General features: G+C 40.4%; 1 protein-coding gene across 1 annotated transcript; it reads right to left on the reverse strand.

Moving 5' to 3' along the window:
• Positions 1-7,413: 7,413 nt before the first annotated feature.
• Positions 7,414-15,691, reverse strand: LOC139649966 (syntaxin-12-like). The gene is made up of 10 exons (XM_071526486.1): positions 15,664-15,691; positions 14,712-14,846; positions 13,839-13,908; positions 12,782-12,881; positions 11,035-11,172; positions 10,844-10,887; positions 9,537-9,645; positions 9,364-9,436; positions 9,143-9,225; positions 7,414-7,545 (listed from the first exon to the last, which is right to left on the reverse strand). Exons 2-10 carry the CDS (start codon positions 14,809-14,811, stop codon positions 7,453-7,455), a joined length of 810 nt encoding a protein of 269 aa, XP_071382587.1. The 5' UTR covers positions 14,812-14,846; positions 15,664-15,691; the 3' UTR covers positions 7,414-7,452.
• Between the last annotated feature and the right edge of the window lie 2,251 nt (positions 15,692-17,942).

Raw genomic sequence — 17,942 nt, forward strand, 5'->3', positions numbered from 1 at the left:
GCTTGCTGCTTGTGTGATTTGAGTTATTTCTGTTTCTGTACTGTCTCTATGTGAATTGTGGGTAATGTGGCCAAATGGCGTCTCTGACCACTTCTGAAGATGGTTTGAATGATCAGATCTTCAAGGTGGCTTGCAGAGGTGTGGACTCGAGTCACATGACTTGGACTCGAGTCAGACTCGAGTCACAAATTTGACGACTTTAGACTCGACTTGACAAAATCAAAAAAGACTTGCAGCTCGCCTTGGACTTTAACACCAATGACTCGTGACTTCACTTGGACTTGAGCCTTTTGACTTGAAAAGACTTGATACCTTCCCCCAAACCCAAAGATTATAAAGTATGCTATTTAAAAAGTGTGCCACGAATCCATTCATTTCCCTTCATTTCCTGAATCAACTAACGTTAACGCTATTCATTCCCAGCAAGTCAACACTTCATTTCCCAGATCCACTTTGTTTGAACCAATCTGACAGCATCCAATCAAGTTGCAGGAGAGAAACATGAAGAAGTAACGTTACGTTACTGAGCGGCAGTTGAAAAAATTTATACCAAAGATAATTTCGATGATTTCGCGTACAAAAACTATGCGGTGGTCAACCAAAAACGAATTGCAGTATGCAAAACGTGTGGGTCGAAAATTACAGACAGAGATGCAACTTCGTTCGACATTTGAAGCTGCACAAAGAACGGTAAGTCGAGGCTAATATATTTATGTAGTTAATGGTTTTTCCGTAACACAGGCTCCTTGTCGGCCATTGTACAGCAATGATCTGTTTAAACAGACGAGAGTGTTGCAGGTTGATTTCCTCTGTTGTTAAAATGGCATTGCATTTGGTGAAGAGTGCATTATGACTTGTTGAGGACTCGAAACTCAATGTTTAGGACTTGGGACTTGACTTTGGACTTGTCAGTCTTGACTTGGGACTTGACTCGGGACTTGCCTGTCTTGACTTGGGACTTGACTCGGGACTTGCCTGTCTTGACTTGGGACTTGACTCGGGACTTGCCTGTCTTGACTTGGGACTTGAGTGCAAAGACTTGAGACTTACTTGTGACTTGCAAAACAATGACTTGGTCCCACCTCTGTTGGCTTGGCTGCATTTACACCTCGATTTCATTTTTTTTCACTATCTGATTACAGTCCAATCACGTTAATTCCAGGTGTAAATGGGGTAAATCACTCTGGTTAACGGCGTATGCTAAACGCCTAAAAATGTAAATATGTATGAGTGTGCACACATACCGGATAAGAGCGGCGAAAGACTTGTTCAGACTTGTGACAGTCTCCCTTTAGTCTGTACCAGACGTGTCTATTAGCCACCAGCCCGACAGTTTATTATGTTCTCACACTCTCTCGGTCTTTCTTTGGGAGTCAGGACGGGGAACAGAATAATTTGCTCATTAATTGACAGCAGGGATGGAGATTCCTCCCGGCTTGCTTTGATTGACCCCAGCTTTCTCATCCGGTGATAGATTCTCACCCCTGGCATACCAATGAGCTGGACTGCAGCCTGCGGGGCGGCCCATAACACAGCCGTCTACGCGCTCCGTAGATGTGGCTTGACAGGCCTGTTGTGCCTTGTTAGAGGAACAGGGACTTACAGGGAGCTACAGGGTAGAGAAAGCGTGACATACATGGAGGTTGGAACGGGGGGGGGGGTTAGGTCGACTCGAGGTGTGGGCGGAGGAGACGGACAGATATGAGGCTGAAATCGGAGAGTAGGAGGCAGCTAACAGGAAAGTGGCGGCACACTAACCATTATGCCGCCTTTAAAAGCTTTTTGTTACTGAGACTGCGATGACAAATGGCTTAGGATAAGTGCACAGAAGGGGCATGTTTGCAGTCTGAAACAAGTGCAATATCAAACAGTGGCCTTCCCTCCCTCCTCTCCCTCGACCAACCCCATCAAACATCCATCAACAGGCATAAAAACCCAAACTAAGAGGAGAATAGAAGCCGCTCTTTTCATTTCCCGCAGTCGAGAGACGTTCCGTTGCCTCCCCTAATAGATAGAGAGGAAGTCATTGTTGTTCCCATTTGCTGACTGTCCGTCAGCGGGGCAGATCGGCACTGATGATTTGCGTCCAAGTCTTTATAGCAGAGGAAATGAAAGACGAGCGGGGAAGCTGGGACCCGACCGCCAACAAAAGGGGATATGGAAAGCGCTCTGCCTCTTTTTATTCTCCCTGCATAATGAGAGGGGGAACAGACAGGCGATTTCTATCTGACCTTTTCTCTCGGTTACCCCAGAGACATCTATTCTTTCCAGTGAACAGAGACTTTCTCCGCTCCGAAGGCCGAGGGGAAAAGAGGAGAGAAAAGGCTAACATTGTTACACGCATCTCTTCGTATGCACCTTAAAAGCACAAAGATGACAGGAGCCACAACCCAACATGCTGCGTGGCATATATTTTCACACACACAAAAAAACATCACTGCCTCATTAAATTTTGTTTAAAGGTGCTACATGTAGCATTTTAACATCAATAAATCATCACCGTTTTAATTTTCAGACATTAGTATAATTATCATAAACAAAGAAGACCATCACTGAGAAGACTGTCAGCCTCTAAATTGCATTTTACATTGTGTGCCACCTGGTCAGATTTGGCGGGAAATCTGCTGGATTGCTTTACGGCACAAAACAGAAAGAGGGCGCTGTTCTTCCAGAGCAAACGGAGCTAACCGTGTTGAACTTGGGTGATGTGTCTATTCTGACTGATTGTGGGTGGTGCAAGAGGCTCTGATTGCATCTACAGTATGTAGCGGTCTGGAGCAGCTGCAAAGGCAAATCATGTATTTTTGCTGCTTTGGTATCGCCTTTCTTTATCTTACGCTATTTTTAACGAGTTAGCACAGCTATCTGGCAAGCATTAATTAGGTACCATCAATCAAAAGTGATTCAATAAATTTCTCGAGAGCTTACCATCGACCCCAACGATGGACGCAACCGTTCTCCAAGCATCGTTTCTGAGACGTTTGTTCTTGTAATCTTTCAAGTAAAAGTTGAGAGAACTGGGCCACATTCTGATACATTTTGCACTTGTCAGGTGGACACTGTTGTTCATGAAATAAAATCTAAACAGTAGAGAAACAAGCAAGCATGAAAATCTGATTGGCTGTTGACGGCCAATGACCGTAGCCAACTCTTCTTAGAGAACAAGCTAAGAGTTTTCCTGGTCGCTCAACTCTATAGGAAATTAATGAAATTCCGGTGAGTTCTTGATCAGTTTCTGGCAATGGCAAATGGTGGAAGGAGTTTAAAACCAATGGGGAAAATTACTTCCAACATGTTTAGTCTCTTCAGTAAAACCAAAGAGTAAACCTAAAGACTAAAGACGCAAAGATCCTCTTTGCAACAAGAAGCGACAGGGTTCAAGGGAAATGAGTCTTTAATTTGGAGAAACACTAGCACTAACAATACCACTGGTGCGAGATGGAGGCTAGCAATCATCTCCACCATCATTTGTTTACAGTCACTATGCCAATACCTATATCGCAATTAATTTGACAAAGAAATATTGATGTTTAAAAATGCTACATGTAGCACCTTTAAATCTGGCCATTAAAATGTGACACAAATTGTATAAAGAAAGATATTCTGAATTTTTCTCTGACATGTATGCTCAGACTGGCAGTAAAAGCCTCAGCTGAGACGGTGTTGATTTGGGAAAAAAGCTCCAACCACTCAGAGCAGTCTGAGAGCACATCTTCATATGTAGAGGCCTTTATTAGTCACTGTGGGGTCCCTCTTCTGCAATCATCCAGAGGTCCTTAGAATTAGCGTTAGACCAATAATACATTTTTGTAGGCTGATACCAAACCTGGCAATAGCTGATATTTTGTGCCAATATTTAGTATATTTAAAGTTGAGTATTTTCATTCCAAAAAATGTTCAAAAAGGACAAATATTCAGTGTTTCTCTCTTTGAATGTTATGAAAACTGCATTCAGACCATCATGGAACACTAAAACTCTCCTTCGAAAGCCAGACTAATGAAATTGTTTTAGGTGTGTTAGCATCTCCTTAAGGCAAGGTGAGACGGGTACTAGCAGTGATCAGAGAGGAACCTCCATCATGTCAGAGGTGGACGACACTGGCTGGCTGATATCTGATATTTCATAAAAGGCCAATATCAGCCCAATATATATCGGTCTAACCCTGCTCAGATTGTCAGCAGGGAGGACCAGAGATCATGCCGAACACTGAGTCATGGCAGCGGGGGTGCAGGGAGAACCTAAGACCTCGAGGAGATGTTGAGGACCACTCAGTGCTCCTCCACAGCGGCAAAACATCACGTTACCACGACAACCCCCGATGCTACACTCATTATATCCCTATTAGACTTTCTTATTAGTTACTTATCAGCTATGCCGTCCACTTTCATGCCGCCAAGTGTCTCGTCATTATCGCTGCACAGGACAGAGGAAACCCTACAGTAACACAATGGACACAGAGCAGATAAATCCAGACTACAGTTAGCTGCTGTTGTAACTCCCTGTAGAGCTGTTCTAACCAGCATATTAAAGGATCAAACAAACAAATCCTATGAAAATAACAAAATCGGCAATGATTTTGTTTTGCCAACAAGTCTCGTCCATGTAGCCGGTGCCCAATGAAGCCATGTCCCAGCAGCCATAGAACTCCATTGTATTAAAAAAAACGATTAAAAAGACGTCACAGAGCCACATCACAGAGCCAGGTAGTTACTACTGTGTCTTAACCAACCATCTACCTCTGAGCTTTTAACATCAGTCTCCACAGTTCAGGCTAAAGACTACGCTATATAATCTATTAGTATAGTATACAGTATAAGGCTGATGTAGCTTTCACCTGCCGAATCAGTGTGCTCCTTTTAAAACACGTTTCAAAAAACTTTTTTAGGCTTTAGGCTTTTTTGGGGGGGTAATTTTGCCTTTATGTATGTGTTTCTAACACCAGTAGTCAGTAGTAGTAGCAGTAAATTAATGGTAACAATAGTAGTAGTAGCAAGATAAGATAAGATTAAGATAAGATTGCACTTTTCTTAAGTAGCAGTAGCAGTAGCATTAATAACACAGCATTATGTAATAACTTGACAAAATGTAATAAATGTTCACTTCATTATGTAATAACACATTACCGCATTTTGTCATCATGACATCATACTGACTCAAAATTCATTTTAAAAAGATACTATTAGTTCAGTAGATTAGTAGTATCTTTCATTGGTTAAAACTACATTAAGTGTCACTGTATTCCTTAGCTTAATAGAAACTGTACTTGAGGGTTCATAGACATATAGAAACTGCACGACACTGAGTGTTATGCTATTACTAATTGTTCAAAATATAACGTGTACAGATGAAGACATCCATTTTGGTTGGTTATTACATAATGCACTGTATTACATTTTCATCATAAAAAAGTGCAACTCTCGTATTTTGTAATAACCACCGCAATATGTAATAATTTATTACAAAAATGCAGGGAAATTTATTACATATTGCGTTCAGGCTGTGTATTCCAAAATGCGGCAGATTATTCCAAAATGCGGGTGTTCTCACATAATGAAGTGAAAATGTATTACATTTTGTCAAGTTATTACATAATGCGGTGTTATTACATAATGCATTGTTACAATAGTAGTAGTAGTAGTAGTAGTAGTACTAGTAGCAGCAATGGTAGTAGTAGTGGTAGTACTAGTAGTAGTAGTAGTGTGTGTGTGGACATGAGGTCAGTAGTAATATCAGTGAGCCAGTGTCAGTATGAGATCCTGCTGTAGCACTGCTCTCTCTCATCATGGTTAGCACGTCCTCTAGTGGGCAAAATGACACATGACACCAGCAGCACTTGATCAAGTGGAACTTTATTCAAATCTCATTCAAGTGGGCATATCCAGTGAAAACAAATGGACAGACGTTTGGCCAGGTGCTGCCAGTTGTAATTTCTATCAACATCTTCACGAGTAAGACATTCACACTCCTTGGAGCCAGAGAACATTTATATGTATTTATATACAAAAATTGTGCAACGTTGCATTTGATAAAACATAATCTTACAATAGTGCTAAAGGTTATTTTGCTAGAAAGGTTAATTTCTGATGTGTTAGAATGTAGGGTATATAAGTAGGTAAGTATATATTACTAGTGCAGTTAACTGTACAATCTAGCAGTCTATCCATTTACACATTTATGTACACACACACACACACACACACACACACACACACACAAAGAGAGAGAAAAAGCTAATAAATGCATTCCCCTTGAGATGAATATTTAGTCAAGCATGGCATCATACAACTAATGAGTTAGAGCCTATAGGATGCTGTGGACCAGTGACACACCAGTTGTGTGACTGGAAACCAGTGAATGATTCAGAGGCTGAAGCTATTATCATATTATCATAACTTTGAAATCACATCCACACCAAAACACACAGGCTCTGCTATATTGGCCTTTTACTGAAAATCAGATCTGGTCCAGTCAGTGTCGACATGACGGATATGATGCAGTTTAATTGATTATATATTTATTGTGGAATTGATCAATAGTACACTGGTTATCTATGGGAAGCCTTTAACTTGAACTGATTATAATGAGACAATATTGATCAGATCAAGTATGAATTCATGTTTTATTATTATTGTTATTATTATTATTAGTAGTAGTAGTAGTAATAGTAGTAGTAAAATTATCTTGGGTTTCAATAGAGAATTCTAGTGTCCCGTGCTCCAAATGCTGTTTCAGAGGCTTTTCCCACCCTGATAAGAATAACATTTTGGGGAAACACTGAATATATATATTTGTAATTTTGTTTTGACTTTCTTGCCATGACTTAACTTAATACATATTGAATATCAGTGCAAAATATCGGCTATTGGCCCACTTCAATCCTAACATCGGTATCAACTTTTAAAAAAAACAAATATCGGTCGAACCCTACTGCTGTTCCCACTCATTTATTTCTAACACATACACACTCACTCACAGCCACACAGAGACAGACACACTAAAACTCATTGGAAGCCATTTGAAGTCAGTAACCGGCCCCTTAAAGGAATAGTTCACCCAAAAATGAAAATTCTGTCATCATCTACTCACCCTCATGCCAAATGAAACACAGGTGAAATTTGTTAGTCCATATAACACACAGGGAGGTTGCCAGCACAACTTGGTAGCAGCCTTCTCCAAAACAACTGAAGTCAATGGGGACCTGTTCTTTAGAGTTCCAAAACAAAAACAGCCAAACAATCACACTGTGAATAGAAAGACCTATACACCATTATTTGTTGCAAATCAATTCAGTTGTTTTGGAGAAGGCTGCTATGGAGTTGTGCTGGCAACCTCCCTGTGTGTTATATGGACAAACTTCACCTGTGTTTCAACTGGCACGAGGGTGAGTAGATCATGACAGAATTTTCATTTTTGGCTGAACTATTCCTTTAAAGCCTTCCTCCATTCTTCTCTCATTTGATGGCCTGCCAGATGATGATGACCAGGACGATGAGCACCAGCGACATTACCATGGCCAGGATGCACATCCTCTTACGGGACTTCCTCTGCACAGCATTGGACAAAAAATATTAAAGAATAAGTTTAGAGATATTTTGACAAACCCCGTTTGGACTCATTGTTAGCAGCAAGAGGCAACAGAGCTCGATGTTTCAACTGACATGACTCTGGAGCCAATATTCTCCATGGGTCCAAGTACAAAGTAACACATCTAATAGTGAACAAAACTAATATAACCCTGCCTTATGACTGTTTTACAGTACAGAGATAAGCTAGCTAGTGCCATAACACTGAAGTCAGGAGGACAGGACATTAGATGAGATAAGATGAAACTATCGATCCCTGTGGGGAAATAAAAAATTATGGGCAATATGAAAATGTCTAAAAAAAATCTTAAATATATTCAATAAGAAAATAAATAAATGTACATTTCTGTAGGGGGCGCTCTTTTCTTTGTCTGTTCAGCCATGGTGGCTATCACTGCTCATGCTAACTACCCAGTTCTTCTTCTGTTTATCCCAAACAAACCGGAAACATAAACGCATCTGTGTGCCAGAGGATTTTTCCCAGGAAAGATCTACCAGACCAGAGTCCTGCACCGGGTCGGGTACCCGTTGTGTAAAGGGTGAAAAATATAATTATATAAATTCGCGGGTACGGGCACGGGTAAAAATGGACTAAATGCGGGCGGGCAGCGGGTGGGCGACGTAGGCTATAGCTGCTATTATTATTTTAATTATGATTGGAATTCACGTTTCTACATGTTTGACTGTGGACGATAGGCTATATTCTTTTCCTGCACACACAGCAACCTCAGGCTCAGGGCAATTAAACGTCAGCACTGCAACAACATAGTTGTGATTGATTCTGCCAAACCGCTGCTACGATGTTTCTCGTTCAATTGCAAGTAAAAATAAAGCACTTTAAAGTGAGTGACTGTGTTTGTAGCCTGTGTGTTTAATCGCGGGTCAGGTCGTGGGTCTTATATTAACGGGTCCGGGCGAGTCCGGATTTGACTTGGAGATAATTGCGGGTAACGGGTCGGTTCCGCTGCTGAGCTTTGCGGGTGCGGGCGGGTGTGGGTTTGCAAAACTGGACCCGTGCAGGACTCTGTACCAGACATACTGGCCCTCATTTACGAAAGAACGTATGACAGAAAACTGGGCATACGGTCATTTCCACGCAAAGCTCTGCATTTATCAATTTGGAGAGCAGAGGCTACGATCAAATCTCACGTCAAGTCTCAACTCGTGTACACAAGTTTTCAAGTCAGAGAATTGTTATTAGACCATATATTCTGACTGGCATCTAAGCATATGCAGCCACATATTCATCACTTAAAAATATGTAGCCTATGGCAAAATATTCTATTTTGTTCATATAGCCTATCCCTAACATAAATAGGTATTTTAGGTAAAGTGTTTGCAATTAACGTGATTAACAGTTTTCTGGTGTAAGATTAATTTCTCTTTCATTTTGAGATAGCCTACTTGTTTGAGGTCTGACCATTTTTTCTTCACCTAAATGTAAAGAATTTATATAAGCTATTATATTACTATTATATATATAGGCTATACATATCACGGATGTATAAATTAAATATTCAATCCTCAGCTGGAGTTTGATTGGTCAATGCTTGGTTACCTGGTAATAGGATGCTTTTTGAAGCTGGGCCGTGCCTCTATCTACATGGACCTCGGCGTTCTCCACGTTGGCCTCGATGCTGTCTGTCAATCAGAGAACGGGAAGAACTAAGAGATGGACATGTACACACTTTCACATCTACATCACATGGAGAAGTGAGAGCGGGTATAGAAAACAGGTTTCAGTCTGAAAATTCGAAATTTGTGTTCCTCGCTACTTACCGATCATCTCTCCCTGGTCATGGATCATCACAGCCAGGTCCTTGAAGATTTGGTTCACATCCATAATGTCAGCCTGGACAGGATGGAAAGAAAGGGATTAACTGGTGAACTTGCCGTGATGACATGCTGGCCTTTCCTGTCTCTGTAGAGTATAACGCGGTTGTGGTTGATACCTCCAGCTGTCTGATGTTCGTCTCTCTCTCCTTGATGATCTCCAGGTCCTCCTCGGTGATGGCAGGCTCCTCCGTCTGAGTCTGGCTCTGACCCCAGTCATCATCTTCTCTGCACAATGAAACAGGCCCGCCATCATGCTTGGCCAACTCAAGCCACCATTACAAAATTAGGCGCAGAGTGAAGCATGACATTAAAGGAAAACTCCACCCTCAGATCCTCTTACTGTTAGATGACATCAATGCTGTTCAATGTCCAACGCATTATTTTGTGATGAGGTGTTGTAATTTACTTTTTTGGTACACCGACTTTCCCCTCAACCTGCCTCGTCTCTGTGTACTTCAGTTAGTGATTTCCTACGTTTCCCAGAATGCCTTTTGTCAACCCCCAGAGAAGGCGTGTGAACTTGTTGCTTTCAATCAAAGGTGGGCAGATGGGCATATAAATAGCTTCACAGTATGATCATTCAGCTGTGGGTTATACGCTTTTATGATTGCAGCTGTGCCCCTCAAAATACCTGTCTTGTGGTTGCATTGCATTCTGGACTATTGAAGCTATTGTCGGTAGAGAAATTGGTCTCTCTGCCTCTTCTACGATGGATTTCTCCCTGTATGATTGTTGAACATTGGTGTAAAAGAGCAGCTCTAGAAAGAAGCCCTCGCTTTTTGATTCTGAGGGACCGACACCAAAACCTGACGTTCACTGCTAATGTTTTAGATCGCTGAAATATTTTCTGCTATCAAACTCCATTGTAGCAGCGTTGGTAATATCTGGACATGATGTCACATTATCTACATTAGGTCAATTATCCACAAGAATAAGAAAATTACACCACCAAGCAACAAAATGGACCCAGAAATGGTACATCACCAATAGTTGTTTAAGTGTTCTAGGTTGGATTTTTCCTTTAAGAATAACTTTATACGAACAATACGATGTGTAGAATAGAGGATAGAGTGCTTCTTTTGGGTTTCTGTGTGTGGAGGAATTTGTTGAAGGTGCTCTTTGGTTTGGGATTGTTGCTTTTAATGAAGAAAAAGGAGCTTCAAGAGACTTCAAGTAAAAAAACTTAAATGAAACACTTGCATGGCTAGTTGAATATAAGAATACATTAAAAACATACTCTGACTCTGTTTTGGCCATGCTGTGGCCTTTCACACCAATGACAGGCTAGTGGATAGAGGAAGATCCTAAAGTGCAGTATTTGTGAAATCATTTTATCACTGTGCAACACAAGATTTGGGGCAAAATGACTAATAAGGCCCTTAAACTAAAAGAGTTATCTTCCTGTATGCTGATGACGACCTACTTTTCAAATGTAACCAGTTGCTCATCCACATTGCCACCGTCTCCCTGTAGATATTGACAGAAAAGATTAATCAACGTTGGCACAAATCACTTTTCCATCATCAACGCAATGAGAGAACGAGAAGTCAGTCAATCCATTATTGTGTGTTTAGAAATAATATTATTGGTCCAATGAAAAAGCCTAGTATTCACCATCATACGGGACCCGGCCCGAGCTCTGGCCACCGACTCCTTCTCTTTCTCGGCCGCCCGTCGCTGCACCGCCTGGAAGTTGTTGAGGGCTGCAGAGAAGTCATTCATCAAACGCTCCTTCTGGATCTTTTGCTGTCTCTGAAAGAGAGAATAACGGTTTCTTTGTAACAGTGTAGCAGCAGCATACCAACAACTTTTGTATCTAATATCGTGGACTAATTCAGTGGTTTTCAAACGTTTTTGTGTCACAGACTCCCAAATAGACACTCATTACCCCCATTTGATCAGATTTAGTCCCAGAGATTTATATGGAAGATATTAGCTGTTGATTTAGTACTGAACTGTACAACTGTCTACACTGTATGTGGGGAGATAATGATGAGAGAAACCTATGATGAGTCATTCGTATACATTCTCTAACTGGGTTAATTTCTGGTGAATGGCATTACAGTGAATTTAACTATTCATGGGACCCTTGGAACCCCCTCAGTGACTACTGGTGGTCCCTGGACCTCCCTTTGAGAATCACTGGACTAAATTAACTGTATGCTTTTTTGTATGCGTTTTTACATCATGTTAGGCTCATTGACAGCGTTTTGATAACCAGATACAGAGCATCTAAAGAGGTTGCTGCTATTTTTGGCACTGCAGACAATCTGAAACTATTTCAAAATAGAACAAGGCATAACAGGGTGAAGTGAACTTTTTTATACTCTTAAAGGAATACACTGACTTTTTTTGCACACGGTCAACTTAGCTGTTAAAGAGATGAGAACAAAAATCATCCATGTGTCCCTGGTGGATTGCTGACTTAGTGTATGCTAAAGCGTTAGCATGAAGCACCATGTTAAGTGATAGTAGGTCACTAGCTTCATCCAAAGCAAGAAGACTGAGCTTTTAGTAGGCTAATAAAATGTTGTCAGTGTTTTTTTGTTATATTGCCTGTAGATTCACCAGGGTGTATTTTTTTTTTACTATTTCAGCTGAGCAACCATGTATTCATCCGCTATGCAGTGATCTATAGCTGTACACAGTCTCCTGTTGCCCACTTCACTTCCTGTAGAAACAAGGAAAGTAATCCCTGCCAGTGTTTGCTTCTTAAATATTTCCTGTAAATTTTACCAATCTACACCATAGGTGGTGACATCACTTGGCACCAAAGATCAGCCAATAGCAGATGGCAATTTCAGTAGCATGTTTTTTACCATTAGATGTCAGGCTTTATACAGATTTGGGTTGGTGTTTAGTTACTCTTTAATATTCATGATTTAGTATATCAAATGCTATGTTCATATGAATAATATATGTCATATGAATGTATGGATGCTCTTTAGAAAAGTATAGGAACACTCCCACAAAATGACTTCAAATAGTCATTATTTTAGATTTTGTACAAATCCTCCATGGATACCAGTTAATTATGGACACACTGTGCCTTGAGTGCCACCTCTGGCCAATCTGTGAGCAGTTTCCCTTCTGCTACATCCCTTTGTTGTTAGTATGGGGCCTGTTATCACTCAACATGGTGTATGCTAAAATGTTAGCTTGGAGTACTGGACCCAACGATCTAACGGGGACACATGGATGATTTTTCGTGCCTTTTGTTCTCATTACTTAACAGCTAAGTCGAGCAATGGGACAATCTCCCAAAACCTATATGAACACTCATGACTTGACATGTACAAGATATATAGCTGAAAATAAAGAAAGATACAGGCTGAACTGATGAAAGTGTAGATAGACTGACCTGTTCTGATGGAGACAGTGGTAAGGGAAGTGAACCCAGCTCTTTCAGGTGTCTGTTGGTTTCTTTAGCCAGCTGGTTTGTGTAGTGCTGTAGCTGTTGGCTGTAGGATAATGATAAATACTAGTAAGACCAACAAGCAAATAGTAAACATGGTGTCCCCCACCAGTGATGTAGTTCCACCCTTGGGTCAGTCAGTGATTGCTGAGTGTACTTGAAATATAAATGAAATTGTATAAGCATTTTCATATGGGACAATGAAAGAACAAATTGACCATATATTTCTGTTGCCTACTCTCCTCAGAATTAGGCTTACAAGTTATATCTTGAAATGTAGTAACTGTAATTGTCCTGTTTTTACTCAATACAGTACAAAATATAAGAACTACAATACGCAATAAATACAATCTGTACATTACACAATGTACACTACAATACAATTTATAATACAATATACAATATAACATACAACATCATGAATAATATAAATGCTAAATGATAAGTGATATATGGTATTGCACAGTAGGTAAGTGGTAATATGATATAAGTAGTCAACACTGACGGCACAGTGGTAGTGCAGTGATGATGCAATAACAGTACAACAGTCCAACAACTGTACAATAACTACAGTGTCTTGTGGTTAGAGGTTTGCCCAAAAATTCTCCATTGACTCTCACTTCAACACATCAACCCAGTCTGATGTCTACAAGTGTGTAGCGTGTGTAGACTATTATGTTACCTATGATAACTTTAACTGTATTGCTTTACCACTGAGTCCCCATTCATTGTCCCCCACATTGTATGATAACTTTAACTGTATGACCTGCTTTACCACTGAGTCCCCATTCATTGTCAATGTCGCCCCCTAGCGGCACAAAGTCAACATTACAGTGTGACTAACTAACCAACTAACTAACTAATGGACGGAGACCGATCCATAGTCCCCCCTTTGGTGGGGGACAATAAGAAAAACGGCTGGCTGGGACACAAGGCGTGCTGCTGATGTATTTGGTCAAATAATGAAAACAGGTGATATTATAAATTAGAGGCCAGTGCTTACAGTCTCTCTTGTAGCTCTGGGGTTTCCTGTCTTGTCCCCATTTGGTGCAGCATATTTTTGATCTGGCCAGCTGGAGAGAAAAGCAGCGAGACATTCAGTCATTGGGGAAGTGAGAACGTGCTCAACTGAAAAGTAATCAGTCCTGAGTGGCTGCAGGCTACAACACCTTGAATTGGAAAGCATTTCATGTTGCGGTAGCTTTTTGTGTAATGCACTCATGTGTAAAGGTGTTGACTAACGTGTGCATAGAAGACCCGGTAATAAAGCCTGTAGACTATATGATGTTAAGCATGGGCGGTAATTGGGTGTGGCCACCCACTATATCTTAGCTTAAGTGAGTCCAAATTTGATTTTGTAGTTTTTATCATTACAATGGAGAGCAAAGATTAACCAAAAATTGCAAGAAATATATGTGGAAACCATATCTAAAAAAAAAATCACATCATGGGAACATCAGGATCAATGTTCCCCCTAAGATGATAGTTTGGTTACCTGCTATGTATAATAATTTATCACATTGACCAAAAAATAATATCTGCTAAGTCATTAGTCCGCCACTTTAGGTGGCTGGTGCCAAATAACTTCACATGTGGGAGAGAAATTAATATTAATATTAATAATTAATATTCACCCCCATCAGGTGTGTGACTATTTCTTTTACTTTAGTTTATCATTACCAGTAGTCTGCACCTCTTTGAGTGTTCATTCTACTATTGTTTGATAAATACATACAGGGACTTTGCTGTAGTTTAGAGTTTAGTGAATCAATGGCAGAATAGTGATAGATTCATGTCTTAAAACTGCTTGCTGTGTGTTTGTGTGTGTGTGTGTGTGTGTGTGTGTGTGCGCGCGCGCTACACTGTGAACACTCACTGTTCTGGGTGATTTTCTGGATGTTGGTGCTGCATGTCTGGGTGAGGTTGCTGAAGTCCCGTGGTTGGGACCGGTAGCTGTCCGCTCTCATGTACGACATCCTGTTCTGCAGCCGTTCAGGACCACAGTCTGTGCCTTTTAACACAGTTAAAACAAGGAGAGTACATGAAATCACATTATAGCCCATAGGATAAAGCGACAGGCCAAGATACAAACAATTCAATATGACTTGCACTTTTGAGGGAATTTGCAAGGTCTTATATGATGGAGGATCAGATTGGAGGACTTCAAAGCAACTTGCTAGACATCAGTCAATAGGCTGTTTAGTTCTGAGAGATCCCTCCAAGTCAACACATTTATTTTAAGACTCATACTGCTGTTAGATTACATCATTACATATGGACCTCATGCTGGGATGGGGCGGTCTACAACCTACAAAAGATTTACAAAGGCTCTAAATGCTACTTGTCCATACAACCAACATATATAGGTTTCTATAGTCGAGTTACTATAAGGCAGGGCTCCTGAACGCAGCATTTCCCACGCTGAATCACCCGACTAGCACAGGATAAATACAGGGGGGAAAAAAACAATAAAGGCCAGCGTGAGTGAGCCAAACCCAAGTAATCACGTGGATTAACGTTCTAGCAGATTATATGGGAAAGGCTGTAAACAAGCCACAGAAACAGACACTACTAGGCTTGCCATGGGTTATATGATAAAAAAAAAAAAAACAGCTGTTCTAGAATAAAGAGAATCAAATCAATAGCAGAACAATCTTCAACCCACAACCATTATTCTGCGTTATTAATAGGTTGCAGTGTGTCCCTATTTGCATCACTGACACTTTCAGCCCAGACCTATTTCTTCTAGGTCTTTCTACCGCGCGCTAAACAATTCCCCGCTCGTTGCTGTAAACTGTTAAGATATTTTCCCACAGTGAATCTCTTACTTTGCAGCGAGGTTGACGATGGAGGCGTTTGTTGCTCCAAATAAATATTTCTATGTCGGAATTAGATTTGCAGACCCAGCCCGTGCGTGACGTCGCACGTTGACAACAGCAAATCCGACGTGGGCCTGATGGTGCATTCACTTTCCAGTGGAAAATGTCGGAAACCGGACGTTGCGAATAGAAAATACAGTTTCCCCCGCAGCTTTCAGCTCGTAAATATCTCTAATGACATATTAATTCAGAAAATATGAACTCAGATGTAGGCTATCACTCAATAGGTGCGTGTGAGTGGAGGAAAAAAAAGCTGACGAGGCACAACCAGAGTCTACAGAAAACGTCCATCACGGCGCTTTGACGGCTTCAAATGGATCATAACATTTTGCTACGGACCGTCAGGCCTTTTCGACGGTTTTTCCCCATAGAACCTGAACGCAGCACGTGCCGGAGCGCTCCATCGCCGCTCCCATAAGCCTAAAAGCTATTTTCGACATGAATTTCACGTTGTTGTTTTTTTTTATTAATATCTACATCAACATTTAGATACGAAGGCCAAGTTCGAGCAGGTGTCCTAAAGTTGTTAATACAATTGAAGAATCTTCTAATTTTTTTTTTTTAGAAACTTAGAGGCAGATTTGAAATGTCAACACTGAATGAGTTTAAAAATACAGGCGTGCATCATTCAGTGTAGATTTTTGTTTGAAACTTTAATATTTATTGAGTTTTTGTTTGTGCATACAACCAAAAGTATTGTGTTGTTGACTTAGGACTTTTTTTTTACAACCAGAAAGATAGAAAAATAAAACAGAAGCAAACAAAATAAACAGAAAACAAAACAGCCATGGTTACAAGTGTCCATTATCGAAGAAGGGCGTATACAAATCCAGTATCTTGAAATTTATATATCAGTTAGTCCATAAGCATTTTCCACTGTGTCATAAATCATCCATTTCTTCCACAAAAACATTTTCTCTCACTCTAAGCTGATAGGTCATTTTTTCTATATATAAATCTCTCTTATAATTTCTAACCATTGTTCTATAGTAGGGGGTTCAGTCTTATACCAATTTCTTGTTATTGCCTTCTTGCTTGTGATCAACAATATCTTGGTTAAATATCTATCATTGTCAGTGACACAATTTCTATATATTTCATTTATATTTATATTCAATGTAGATTAATAATTGGCCTAAAGAAACCAGTGCCTGTTCCATGACTTTCACACTGCTTCCAATAATGAGTCCAAATGCAGCGGGGTGCTGCCCTCTCATGACAGCAGGCCATCAGCCATCTCATTATTTAAGCAGACAAGACAGTGTAGGCTACCTGACCTTCTGTAATTACAAAGCCTATGTACTGAGAGAGGAGTAGAAACAAGGCCGAACCACATTGCAATCACACATCATTGACAGTGCAAGGCCTACTCTTTGTCATACTCGTGCAGAAGCATGTTTAATGAGCGCACACAGTGATCCAGGAACAAATGATATCTGACTGGAGCAAAGGATGAGACGAGTTTGGGTTTGGCTTCACTCTCTAATTGCATCCCACCCTGGAAACTGTATAAGATCTGATGAACTGACTGTCAAATAACACATTCATAAAAAAAAATCCTTTAGATACATAAAAATATCTTTAATTCAGACACATTGTGCACAACTTTAGATTGTTGTTGCAAACACAAAGATGCAGAACAGAGAGAGGAGTGACAAACTGATCAGCCTGTGTGATACCAACACAATGTGGTTGAATACAGAGAAAGCACACCAGGCGCTAATATGAGGTATTGGTGCAAAATAAACATCCTGCAAAATCAAACACTTGTCAGGGTGTGGCCAAGTTAAAATGAATACACATGTGATTCAATATTTCAGGATTTTATATTATAGTATAATATTTCAGGACTTTACTGTTTTACTCAAACAGTAAAAACACATAAGTATAGTACTCACTTAAGTATATTCTGTAAATTTGTAATTTTTTTCCCATACTTTTAATCAGCATTTCCTAAGACCTGAAAATAATGAAAATTATTTTCCATACATTCCAGACTTGCACATCAACCCTGACATTTAAAGAGTAACCAAACCCCACCAAAATCTGTGGTGCAGCCTGACACCTAATGGTGAAAAGTAGGGTACTGCACTGGCCATCTGCTATTGGCTGGTGTTTGTTCCATAGAGTACAACAGCACCTGGCACAAAGACCAGCCAATAGCAGATGAGATGTGCAGTACCCTGCTTCTCACCATTAGGTGTCAGGCTTCACCACAGATTTGGGTT

This window comes from Centroberyx affinis, unplaced genomic scaffold, assembly GCF_046629955.1.
Source record: "Centroberyx affinis isolate AG114_WGS23_722 - 3 ecotype Tasmania unplaced genomic scaffold, CSIRO-AGI_Caff_v1 ptg001414l_1, whole genome shotgun sequence".
Classification (NCBI taxonomy): domain Eukaryota; kingdom Metazoa; phylum Chordata; class Actinopteri; order Beryciformes; family Berycidae; genus Centroberyx; species Centroberyx affinis.

Coding starts and splice junctions, on each gene's coding strand:
- LOC139649966 (XM_071526486.1), bottom strand. CDS start 14,811: ATGTCGTACATGAGAGCGGACAGCTACCGGTCCCAACCACGGGACTTC. Junction 12,882..13,838: donor CCAGAGCTACAAGAGAGACT/GTAAGCACTGGC, acceptor ATTATCCTACAG/CCAACAGCTACAGCACTACA. Junction 9,226..9,363: donor TGACCAGGGAGAGATGATCG/GTAAGTAGCGAG, acceptor TCTGATTGACAG/ACAGCATCGAGGCCAACGTG.